Source organism: Anguilla anguilla, chromosome 12 (assembly GCF_013347855.1).
Source record: "Anguilla anguilla isolate fAngAng1 chromosome 12, fAngAng1.pri, whole genome shotgun sequence".
Classification (NCBI taxonomy): Eukaryota; Metazoa; Chordata; class Actinopteri; order Anguilliformes; family Anguillidae; genus Anguilla; species Anguilla anguilla.
The window spans coordinates 16439731-16452549 of NC_049212.1; the positions used below are offsets into that span (position 1 = coordinate 16439731).

The window sequence follows — 12819 nt, forward strand, 5'->3', positions numbered from 1 at the left end:
AGTAACAAATGCAAAAATATCTCATCATCTTCGCTGCTGGTTGGTCAATTCCTTTAGAATCCTTATGGATGACAAGAGCGCTTGCATTGTACGGGCTCAAGACTGCGTCATAGGATGGGTAAGGCTGAGCGCAAAGTGTCATATAGACACCGTGTAAACATTTGTTTTATTATATTTATTTATATAAAACGTATCCACTGGAGATTGACATGTTTTGATATGTTTTATTTCTGATAAAGTGTAATGACTGCAGTTTACCATCAGCAGATATTCGGAAAAAAATGACCAACCGTAAACCGAACTAATTTCCTTAATGACAGGCTACAACTAAATCAAATTCTTAACATGGTGTTCCGAAAACATTGAAGTCTTAAACGTAGATTTTATTGAAACAAACAATTAAAAATAGTATATCTGCCAGAATACATAAACCACTATTGAAAGCAGAATTTCATACATTTGTAGAACATTCTTGAACAATTCTTACGGGCGAAAAACTTTTAAATATTTGAAATTAAATCGAACTATTTTTAAGTCAAACTATTATCAATGTCAGTGTGAAGTAACCATTATCACAGTTTATATTATATGTATTTACATACTTTTATTTTTAAGGGTAGTTGTCGGTTGAACTTTGTCAAAGATGAAAAATCGCATGAAGTAAGTCAGAGAGAGAGAGCGAGAGAGGGAGAGAAAGAGAGATACATATGGTTCAGATATGTACAGAAACAAGTCAACACGACGTAAACGTTTTCCAGAAGAAATTCTTGCATCCAGCTTTGCGTTCACGAGGAGCAAGTGCGGGGCCAGCAGCTCGTTCCAGCTCCAGATGCACCTCATCTTGCTCAGCACGGGACATATCGTCGGACTCGAGCGCTTCGTTCTCTACCTGCGCGAGTTCGGACAGTAGTTCTGCGAGGGTGTATCTGGCAAGTTCCTGAAAATAGAATAACACGGATTAATAATTTTGTTGCTGACAAAAAAGCAATAACTTACATTTCTATGTAAGTAGCATGTACACTGTTTAAAAGTAAGCTAAATTCTCCAATATTCATGAAAATTAAGAGTTTATTAACGTTTAATTCAATAATGGGATATAGTGATGGAATGACGTCCTACAGAAGACTGTATATCTTCAGTAAAAAAGGTCAATTTATCAACTAACAAGAAAGGTGCATTCAACTAGTCTACACAAGAAACTTTAAAACGTTTTAACTTTAACATGTTTCAAAATCAAACAAGGCGTTTTCATGATATTTATTTTTTTCATCGAACAAAGTCTAATTTTCCATTTGGTTCCTATGTTTAAATTCCACAATGGTATTCCATAAAAGTGTTATACGTTTATATTTACAAAATATATTCAATTAATCAACCATGGAATTTCAATCATGTTTGCTTTCACGTGCTGCATCTCACAATGGAAATCGGAGCATCTTGCAACCCTTAACTCCAGTTTCAGCCTAGGTAATCTCGGAACCATGGATATTTCTCCGTTGCAGCGCGGAAGACTCAGAACATACAAGCACGGTACTTAGCATTTTATATTTTGTGTCCTGGCCTATAAAATAGCTAATAAAATCTAAATATGTTCTTTAGAAAGTCATGTCATGTTTCTACCTATCTCAGATGCGGTGTACAGCAATTAGAATCATCCGTTTGCGCATTAGTTGCGAGACTATGGTTGTTTAATTAATTTAGCCGACAGGCTACTATTTAATTGTAGTTATATCTCTCAGTTTTGGCATTTTCCATTTTGAAATTGAATTCAATACCTGTTTTCCAGCAGGCGCGATGAGTGATCTTTGGAGCAACTGGCGGAGCTTCAAGTCCGATGGTGCTGCAGACACGCTGCTGAGTGTCAGCGCGAGGGAAAGGAGCGCAAGTGCGCACTGGACGCGTGTGGAAAGCATCTTTGTTGAAGTTGAAAAGAAACTGCCAATTAGCAAAGTGAACTGGATAATTTTAGATGGTGCAGTGTTGCTTCTTCTGCTGTTCAACATTCCAAAATCTGCCTTTTAAACGATTTGTCTGACGTCAGATGGCGAGGAGGTGGGGGTGTAGGGGGGGGTCTTGGGCTGCGCGCTGCGTTAACCACACTGATTCAAGTAACAAACTTTCCACAGATTAGAGGCGTGTTTCCGTAAGAAAACAAAGCGGATAAATGGTCATTTCCTCTGTCGTCGAGTTACTAAATGACTAATCAAAATACGTCCAGTGATGTAAAATGATGGTCTCTTGTACTCACACAACCTTTTCATCTTAATGTAAATATCGATCGAAAATTCGTGTTTATTTCTATGAGCGAAATACCCATTGATTAAAAACGGGAAATTAATTACTCCCCGTGCCTATAGGCTTGTGTGTGTGTGTGTGTGTGTGCGTATTTGTTAAGCTGCTTGGAAGGCCAAATCGACCTACTAGTAAGCCAGGGTCCATCATTAGTTTTGAATTTGTAATGTACCATTATTTACCATCTAAAATTGTATTTGCTTACAAAATACACCTGTCTTCTGGTTTATTCCCTTAGAACTGATTATATTATGTCAGATATGGCACAGATTTGAAACGTTTGGGGACACTAAAATAAAATCCGTGAACATAATGGGAAATGGAAAAAATATGAGAATTGATTTTATTGGATTTAATTTATTTATCATGACTCGTGACGCGTGACGCATTAACTTCAGCCGTAGTGATGAAAATGAGAGGTTATGCGTTTTGCAAAACTGCTGACGCGTCTCTTACATATGAGCTCTGCTGATATATGGGTCGCTTTGTAAAATTGGAAGAGTTCACACAAGCTGTTAATTACGCTATTAAGACAGCCATTCCCAGACATTGAATATAATATAATGTAAAAGTGTATTATTGTAACTATAATTTTTGTGTGGATCTTTTGGAAGCGATATGAGAAGAGTCAAACTGCAGATTAGGTACCTGATTGGGCTTCCCGTTACTTATATTTCCTGAATTATAAAAGTCTACTTTCCTATGAAAATGTTGTTGTAGTCAGGGGGAAAAAAACCCTTAACTTTAAATGAGGAATCGTGAATGAGCTTTCCATTGTTCATAATGTTCATGTTTTCTATTTACAGTCTGTGTCTTACTTGGTTAGTAACAGTTCTCAGTTCTGTTAGTAACATGAAGGAACAGGCTGGAACTCTCAGGGGAACATCTCAATAAGAAACGAGACAGTACTGCTGCTGAATCTGCTCTGCAATAAATGTTATCCACAAACACAAATAATTGTTTTAGACAAGTAATATTTCTATTTACAAATTGGTCCAACTTTAAAGAGCGGGAGAGGTCAAGTTGCATGCATGTGGATATGGAAGGCCAAACAAGATCTTTCTGTTTTTTGATGAGTGCTTTACCACCATCCTGTCCTCTCTCTCTCTCTCTCTCTCTCTCTCTCTCTGTTGGTCTGATGGACATGGTTTTTTCCATTTTTAGTTTACAGAATAATTCAGTTTATCAGTTCTTTTCTGGTTGGGCCAAACAGAAACTTGCACTTGGCAGACATTTGTGGTCAGAAATGAATGCACTCGCCCCAGCCTTCACCTACATTGATTATTTCTAACAGTCCAACTGCATTGCAGCGTGGTTTCATTATGACGGTCCCAGCTGTTGAAGTGAGAATTGAATATTTGAAGTTATAAGTGGTCCCCTGCAGTACTGGATGTGACAGCAAAGTATGAACAAATGTTTCTCTGCATGTTTGCTGATCAAACAAACTGAAAATTAGTTTTTTTTAAGTTTAGGACTTAATTTGAATAATGAAAAGGAATATATTCAAGAACTGTAGTTCGATTAAAATGTTTGTGCAATTTAAATTATGTATATGAAAAGGATTTGATAGATAATACAGTACATTTCACAGATCGTTTTTTGGGAACTTTTTTACCCTTTAATTAAATGGAAAAATGTTACTTGTTATTATACCTGCTGTCATTGAAAACAAGAAGAGAAATATTATTTCATTAATAGATTAAGGAGATAGGCTGGATAGAGTTAGAGAGACCAGTCATCATGTTTTTGGTGCAATCTGACACATTATATAAACTGAAACGATTAGATGACAGTATTTGCATCTAAAAGTGTCTTCTTGAATAAATGTGTACCGGACTGTACAGAGATGGATGAAAGACTGTTTTTTCACAAGACAATAAGTAAGAAGGCAAAAAATTCCCAGTTGATACATTTGGGTAAACAATGTATTATTGACCTATTATTGTACGGCTGAATAACACAAATCAATATTTATCATTAGCCTTGAGCGCTACTCAAAGAATTCTCATAGAATTACTTACACCTTTTGATCTTTTAATTGGAAAGTGCGATGATTTAAGGACTATAGGTGGACGATTGTCAGGTGTTGTGGTACAAAGGCTGCGTTGGCACCATGCTGCTGGAGAACGATTGGCTCTAAAAAGCTCTGGGCCCTAGTGATGAGTGATGGTGATGAGTGGGCAGTGATTAGTGACGAGTGATGGCAGGTTGGACCGCAGACTTTAGTCTATTTTGTACTTTGTCTTCTTTGAAAGATGTCACCCGTCACTGGGAATGTGCTCATGAAATGTATCACGAAAGATAGATGTGAACTAAGCCAAGCATATTTGATCATGTAGTACACTGTGACGGAAGCTGTTATGGGACAAAAAGGGCAACATTTATAGGGTTTGTGGGGAGACTGAGGGAACACCCAAGCGCTGGAATAGCTGGATGGATAGATGTGGGACAATGAGAGCTTGGAAGGAAGTGTGTATTCATCGGTTCTATGGGGAGATGAAAGACGATGTGAGTACGTCTTTGGTTTATTAGGAGAATTCGAGATGTATTGGTAAAGCTTCATGGGTAGATGGGAGAAGATTGGAGAGTGTTCTCAGCAGCTTTACAACCCATTAGTCCTGCTGATATGTAATTATTCTCTCTGCTGGTTGTGCGTGTTTAATTTACTGGCTTGTCTTCTTTTCGGCATGGGCCACCCCCCACCTTCACATCAATTATTTATGAGCTTCCACGGCGACACACTGGATCGCATCAAAACAGGCCTGAGATCCGTCCTCCACGTCCACACCTTGCTGCCGTCATCGCGTGCGCGCGCATTACTCACTTTTCCATTTATGTCCCTTTCAGCGAACGCTTCGGCTCGCCGTCACGGTGACACACAAAGCCCGCGGATCTGACGAGAGGGGCCGCGTTCCTCAGGTGGCTTCGGGCCCCGAGCCGCGTGAGTCAGCGCTGATTCCGCGGCTCCATGGGGTACCTCCCGTTTCTGGGAACGGCTCGAACAGCACAGCGCAGTGAACCCACCCACCTCCACCCCCCCCCCCCCCCCCTTCAGAATCAGCGCCACTATATAAAAAATTAAAAAAACACAAAGCCCACTGCCTCACTTCAGACGCATGCTTGGCTGCAGCACGTCCGCTCTACTGCAATTCAGTGGACGCTGCCATTGTCATTTTCCAGTTTTTATCATAAAAATAATAAGCAATTCTACATTCTAAGGCAAATTCAAATGGTATACTAATTACTATTCAGTCTAATTGCATTCAAGATATGATAATGCAATCCATGGATTTGTTTATTTTTAAAGCCAACTGAAAAGTGTTTTATTGTCACTATATAATCTGCTTTCCAGGTGACCTGAGTTCTCCTTAATGGTGTTCTCTGTCCTGGAATTGCATATCAAAGCTGCCTTAAAATAATTATCAGCAGTATCTTGAAGCTGTTTTGGCTGGTCCACTGCCTATGTATGTGTGGTTATGTTTGAGCACTGTGGTTGCTCGCTAAATTAAAATGATCCAATTTTTTTTCATCTAATCAGCCACAAACAACTGTTTCAGGATATTTTTTTGCCTTCGTTTCCTATAAGGTTCATATTTGGACAAATCCTGCTAGTTTCTTAACTACTGTCATCAAGCACAGCAAATGCTAATTGTAAATATATGGTAGATGTCAATAAATCATTTTAGGTTAAGCTGTGATTGAGAGTTGTGAATTTTAGTGAATAAAATATATGAGATTTTTTTCTTTGTTCTTAAACAAACTAGACACTAGGCTGAAGTTTGAGAACAAAGAACCGGAACAAAAGCGTGGATTTTATGCGTTTCAAAAATCATTTACACTGGATGGTAGTTCATTAACTTCAAATGTTTCCATTCATTATGGTATGAAATGTATAAAAGGGGACTGTGTATAAAAAGGGCTGTAATTCCTGCGTGGAACACCCGATATGCATGTAAATACCCACAAATGAAAGCTGACAGTCCGCACATTAACCTTGTGTTCTTTTATTACACGTCCATTGTGCTGGAGTACAGAGACAAAACAACAGAAATTGCCTCACTGTCCCAATACTCTCGCATTTAACCGTGTAAAGCCTGCCAACACGGTGAAGAGGTTTACTTGTTGTTTGATCGAACATCAGAATGGGCAAGACGTGTGATCTGAGCGACTGTGACCATGGTATGATCATTGAACCCCGTATGATTATTGAACCCCAGATGACTGAAGACAGGAAATGTGTCACCTGGTCTGACAGATCTCGATTTCTGCTATACTGTAACATGCAGCTGTTAGGGTCAGAATTTGTGTGAACAGCATGAATCCATTGATCCATCCTGCCCTGTGTCAGTGGTGCTGGCTGCTGCTGGTGGTGCAGTAGTGTTGGAAATTTTTTCTAGGAACACATTAGGACCTTTAATACCAACTGAGCATCATTTTACTGCCACAACATACCCAAGCATTCGTGGTGACCATAGGCATCCCTTTATGGCCAGTCTTCCCCTTTTTCAGATTGATACTTCCAGTAGGATAATGAGATGCGCAAAGCTTGCATCATCTCAGGGTAGTTCCTCAAACATGCCAGTGACTTGAGTTTACTCCAATGGCCTGCGCAGTCTGGAGATCTCAGTCCAGTGGAGCACCTTAGGGATGAGGTGGGACGCGAGTGCCATCCAGTCACCGTGGACCGAAATCCCTGAGGAAGGTTCCCAGCACCTTGTTGAATCCAAGTCGCAAAGGACACAGCCTGTTCTGGAGGCTAAATGGGGTCCTATCTGGTAATAGATTGGTGTACTTAATAAAGTGGCCACTGAGTATACTTGTGACACACATACATTGCCAATGAGGGACTACAAGCATCCATGAAGCAGTGTTTTTTTACTTTTAATCCTACATTTTTAATCTTGTTAATTTGGTTGAGAACATATTTTATTTTACAACAATAACCTGTCAATGAAAACGTCTCCCCTCCAAGGTCTCTGCAGACTCATGAAGAGCTCTCATCAGCAGTGAAGATGAATAACAGCCTTAAGCCAAGCCGTAACCCACCCTTATTACTCTCATTGTCCCGGGGAAATTCTCATAATCTTCAGCCTAATTGCAGAAATTAAAGACACAAAAGTTTAAATGAAACATTGTGAATAATACCACCAGTAATACATTTTTCAAATAGAAATCAATCTTCTCATTATTTTAATTATGCTAAAGGTCACCTCGCATCCCTCTTGCTATTAAAGACTGTCTTCGTGAGGAGTAATCAGGCGACTATAGCAGGTGATGTCCCCTCGCTCCGAGCCACAGGATGAGCTGGGGAGGCTTCAATGACCGCTTTGAAAGATAGAGTTTTATTGGCTGAAAAAATGACTGCTTTTAAGCATGATTTGTTTCCGAGGGTAAGGCTTTTGGGGTATATTTTGCTTGTGTGCAAAAGTTCTGTAGTACTGGCCTGTAGTTTTTGTTGGTGCAAATAATCCTGGTCTGTATTACTGGGCTGTACAGTACATGCACTGGTAGTTTGTTAGTCTGGATTTATTCAAAATTCACTAACATTATCTTAACTCTGTTAAATTTAAGTGTTATTTATTGTTGAGGTTTCTGTGATTGCCACACTGTTTTGGTGAAGAAACAGACTCACAGAACATTTAGTACTGAGTCAAGGCAAATGTTTGTTTGATCCAGAACAGCTCTGCAGTGTTTGTCTCACAGTTTATGTTCCTCGAGCCACATTATTCCCCTGTGAACTAGCCTAATGACAGAGTTTGTTGATTATGAAGTTAAATGGAGATTCTTGAAGATTTGAGTTTTTCTGTCCATGCCTGATTGAAGCTGATTTAGTATGACCCTGTTTAACTGGGTGTATTCTTAGCTTTCCTGTTTGATTCAGTGCCTCCAACCATAGACCTGCCTTCTTTAAGAAGGGATTACATCCTTAAAAAATAGTTGTTTTATGAATCTGGATTTCACTGCTTTTGCCAAACTTATTCTGGGGAGGTATGAGATTGGCACTTAAAGCCAATGTAGAGCTGGTCTGTAGTGATGATAGGTAGTGCTGGTCTGTAGTGATGATGGGTAGTGCTGGTTTGTAGTGATGCGGGGTAGTTCTGGTTTGTAGTGGTGATGGGTAGTAATGTAGTAATGATGCAGTGTTTTCCTGTAGTGCTTGTCTGTAGATGAAGAATAAGTCTGCTCTGGAGTCTTTTGAGCTGGTATAGAACATAGACTATAGGGAAATATTGACGAAGTCATTGTAACGTCACCCATTGACTCTCTATTGGCGTGGTGAAAAGGGTTTTGAAGCCCGGAAGGTGTAGTTTGTGGGTGTCATTGTTCAAATTGGAGCCAGGTACTGCGCAGTAGGGTCTTGAAATCAAGTCGTCCACTAAGCACATGTGATACAGTGACTCGGTAGTGACGCAAACTGTCCCTGATTCCTCCACAAAATATTACCCGCTTGTTCAAATAGCACAAAAAATTAACAAATCGGCATATGGGAAGAGATTAGACAAAGAAAAAACACCTATTGCAACTGCTTTTTGTTGTGGAAAAAAATGATTGACTTCATATTTTGACCATATTGCTGCCATTGATTTAAATTAAAACAGGTGGCTGAAACACTTATACTGGTGCCAACTGCAGTGGCGCTAGTGAGAAACGTGTCTCAACAAGTCAAGGAGGTGAGCTTCAGAAACACAGCCCGGTTTTGGTCGCCTGGTCCAAGCTGGTGTCTGTGCATGCAGTGCTGGTGTGCTGTGCTCTGTCGTTCTGGTCTGTGGAATTGCAGAGGTGTTCATGCCATTCAATTCCCAGCTCATGGAAACAGAACAGCACTCAAAAGAACACCTGCTCCCGGAATCACACACCATTGATGTTTAAATACTTTCACTGTAGCATCCAATTTATTTACCCCCATTGAGATAATGATCCATTTACATGTCCCCTCAGCCAGGGAAAGAGGAGTATTTCAAACAGTGCCTCCGTGCATCTGTGTGCGTGTGTGTGTGTGTTTGTGCATCTGTGTGTGAGCCTGTGTGTGTGTGTGCCTGTGTGTGTGCATGTGTGTGTGTGTGTGTGTGTGTATGTGTGTGTGTGCATAAATGCTGTGAATGATAAATTAAAGATACTGCAAACCAGATAAAGATGACTAAAAAACCACAGGTTTTTTGAAAATGCGGCTGAAGAGAGGCCACACTTGGCCAACAAGCATGTTGGCTTCGCTGAGACTCAAATATCAGCCGTATATTTTTTATGTTGCTACGTCATGTACTTACAGTTTACTGGCATAATGAAGCTCCTGGAAATCTATCTGTCATGCATGTGTCATCTGATCATTTGCATACCTGTACAGGATTTTTCCATGGTTCAATAAATATACATACTATGCTTGATAACATAAATATTCAATTATAAATGTTGGCATGCTTGTACTATACATTTATATTATACATTTAGCACATCTATTTCTGTACTTTGAGCATGTGGTCTGGATGCATCAACTAGGAGTAGCTGGTATATAAGTATGTTTAATGCCTAACATCTTAGCATCATTTAGCAATAAGTAAATAGTTTGAGTGTTCATTATTATATATTGATTTTTGTCATATATGTGAGAGAATGAGTCAGTGAGTGGATGCTCGTGTGTGAGTGAGTATAAGAGCATGTGCACGCAGGCATTGGGATAGGTTTAAGAGGGAGGCTTGGGAGAAAGGGTTGACCATACCGTACCACCCTTATCTTCTGCTGCATGCTTTGCGTGGGTTGGCTGCCAGTGGTCAGATGGTCTTGCTTTTAAAACTCTGACACATTGTTCCAATCGGAGAACGTGGCCTTATCTCAGCCGAGCACTCTGGTGTCTGACGTCAGAGCAGCACACACTCATACACACACACACACACACACACACACACACACACGCCCATTGGAGACGTTCACTGTGTGTTCGTATTTACTGGTAACTGTGAGGCAGCCGGCATCATTTAAATGTCTTAAGAACTTAGTGCTTAATTGGAGTTTTACTGGAAAATAAGTTGAATTGCTGGATCTTGCGTGCTAATACTTACTGTGATGTCATAGCCATACTTACATACAAGTGTTTACAAATTTAGCACTGAACCCCTGTGTATGTATAAACATACATGCGCGCACACGCACACACGCACACACACAAATGCTCACACACACGCGTGCGCACACACACACGTACACAGTGACAAACTGTGAACATCACGATTAGGGAAATTTCCAACCCATGAAGTACACTTATCATTCTTGCAGTATTAAACAATTAATAACTCTATATGAGTGTGTGAGGAGAGGGTAAAGTAAAAAGTACATATGGATGAACATCTGGGAGCATTTTACATTTAAAGTTTCGTGTTGTACAATCCAAGCCTGAATACCATGTTTGTGAGAATAGATGCATTATGGCAAATTCATGTATTTTTACCATATATACCACATATTACCCAACCAACCAAACACTCCACAAAGGCCGTTTCTTGTTCTTCACCCTACTAGACTGTGTGGTCAGTATGGACCTTTGCCGATCGTGTGGTCAGGTGTGTCTGTAAATCTGCTCAACCGTGTGGTCTGGTCTGTGTGGATATTCCACTGACTGTATGGTCAGTTGTGTGTGGAATTCCCCTCTATGCTGTGGCCAGGCCTACCATTGGCCTGGTAGGCAGGTTTTTTGTGGAACTGGTTTTCGAGGCACTCCATTTCAGACCCTTGGCTGTGCAGTTAGGCTTCTAGGCTCTGAGTGACAGGCGACCAAGCTCTGAGAGGAATGTTATTATTAACACAGTGATTACATTCCCTAACATAATGGAGCACATAATGAGTCTGACATATGACTGAGAGAGATAGGGTTATATTGTCTCTACTCTAAACGCATACGCAATACACACACACGCACACAAGCACACACACATGCACACACGCATACATACTTGCACACGCACACGCATACTCACATACATACACACATGCACACATACATAGATAAACACACATATAAACACGTATACACACACGCATGCACACAAATGTTTGGATGGTGTGTGTTCAATGACACAATTTTGGTTATTCTGGCTCTTTACTCCAGCACATTGAATTTGAACTGAATATGAGGTTAAAGTGCAGATTTAAGGTTATTTACATCCATGTCCAGTGATTATCCAATGTGTGCATTACAGTCCTTTATATACATAGTCCTTCAATTTTAGGTTACTGAAAGTTATTGGACTAATTAACTCAATCTTAAATAAAGTCATTGTTGGCTGGACCGCAACAGCGGGGCCAGCCCTACAAACGCGAATGTCTGAGTGACTGAGTGATGAAGTTACACCATTGGTCGGCCGGTCCAGCCATATAATAGGTTTTGACCAGGTCTTGTTTATATAGTGCTTGGTCACAAATCCTTTACATTCGATGACTGGCTGAAGTCTGAGACCCATAGACATCTCCAGATGCTGGGTATCTTCTCTGGTGATGCTCTGCCAGGCCTGTACTGCCATCATCTTAAGTTCCTGTTTGTTTCAGAGGCTTTTGGCCTTCACTCTTGTCTTCAGCAGGTGAAATGCATGTTCAGTTGGATTCACGTTGGGTGATTGACTTAGCCAGACAAGAACTTCCCACATTTTGCGTGCTGAAAAACTTCTTGTTTGCTTTGGTAGTATGTTTGGGGTCATTGTTCTGCTGCAAGGTGAAGTGCCATCCAATGAGTTTTAAAGGCGTTTTGTTGGATCTGAGCAGATGTTTATGTACACTTCAGAATTCATCCTGCTGCCATCAAGTCACATCATCAATAAAGACAAGTGAGCCAGTTCTAGTGGCAGCCGAACATGCACAAGCCACTCCCTCCACCATGCTTCAAAGACAAGGGGAGTGCTTTGGATCATGAGGAGTTCCTTTCTTTCTCCACACTTTCTTCTTTCCATCATTTTAGTATAGGTTAATACTCTTCTCATCTGTCCATAAGAGTTTGTTCCAGATCTCCAGGTTTTTAAAATATACATTTCGGCAAACTCTAACCGGGCCATTCTGTTCTTTATGCTTACCAATGGTATGCATCTTGCAGTGAGTCCTCTGGTGTAGTCTTCTCTTTATTTTAGTCTTTGACGTGTCCATGCCTGCATCCTGGAGAATGTTTTTGATCCGTTTGACAATTAAAAAGGGTTTTTTCTTCACAACTGAAAGTATTCTGTGAGTGGTCTCCCATGATCTATCAGACTGCGTGCTATTGCTTATCTCACCAGTGCATTCTTGCTTCTTAGCAATGTACTGTACCATACTGTTGATTTTGACACATCACATGTTTTGTCTTTGTCTCTGATCAGTTTATTCTTATTTTTCCACCCCATGATGGCATGCTTTACTGAAAGCAACACTTCTTCGTTTCTCATGTCGAGAGACAACAGTAAGAGACTCCAAATGCTAATTCCAATGTCTTGCATCAACTTGAGGCCTTTTGTTAGTTTTCATGCACATGACCTAATGATACAATGCAAAGCTGGCCAAGAAACAGCTGAGCAG

The 12819-nt window shown here is 40.3% G+C and overlaps 1 protein-coding gene across 1 annotated transcript; it reads right to left on the reverse strand.

The window, feature by feature from the left end:
- Window positions 1–362: 362 nt before the first annotated feature.
- Window positions 363–2013, reverse strand: sst1.1 (somatostatin 1, tandem duplicate 1). Its single transcript, XM_035386240.1, has 2 exons — window positions 1776–2013; window positions 363–937 (listed from the first exon to the last, which is right to left on the reverse strand). The coding sequence occupies exons 1-2, from the start codon at window positions 2001–2003 to the stop codon at window positions 734–736; spliced, it is 432 nt and encodes a 143-aa protein (XP_035242131.1). The 5' UTR covers window positions 2004–2013; the 3' UTR covers window positions 363–733.
- Window positions 2014–12819: the final 10806 nt, after the last annotated feature.

Coding starts and splice junctions, on each gene's coding strand:
- sst1.1 (XM_035386240.1), bottom strand. CDS start 2,003: ATGTTGAACAGCAGAAGAAGCAACACTGCACCATCTAAAATTATCCAG. Junction 938..1,775: donor TCGCGCCTGCTGGAAAACAG/GTATTGAATTCA, acceptor TTCTATTTTCAG/GAACTTGCCAGATACACCCT.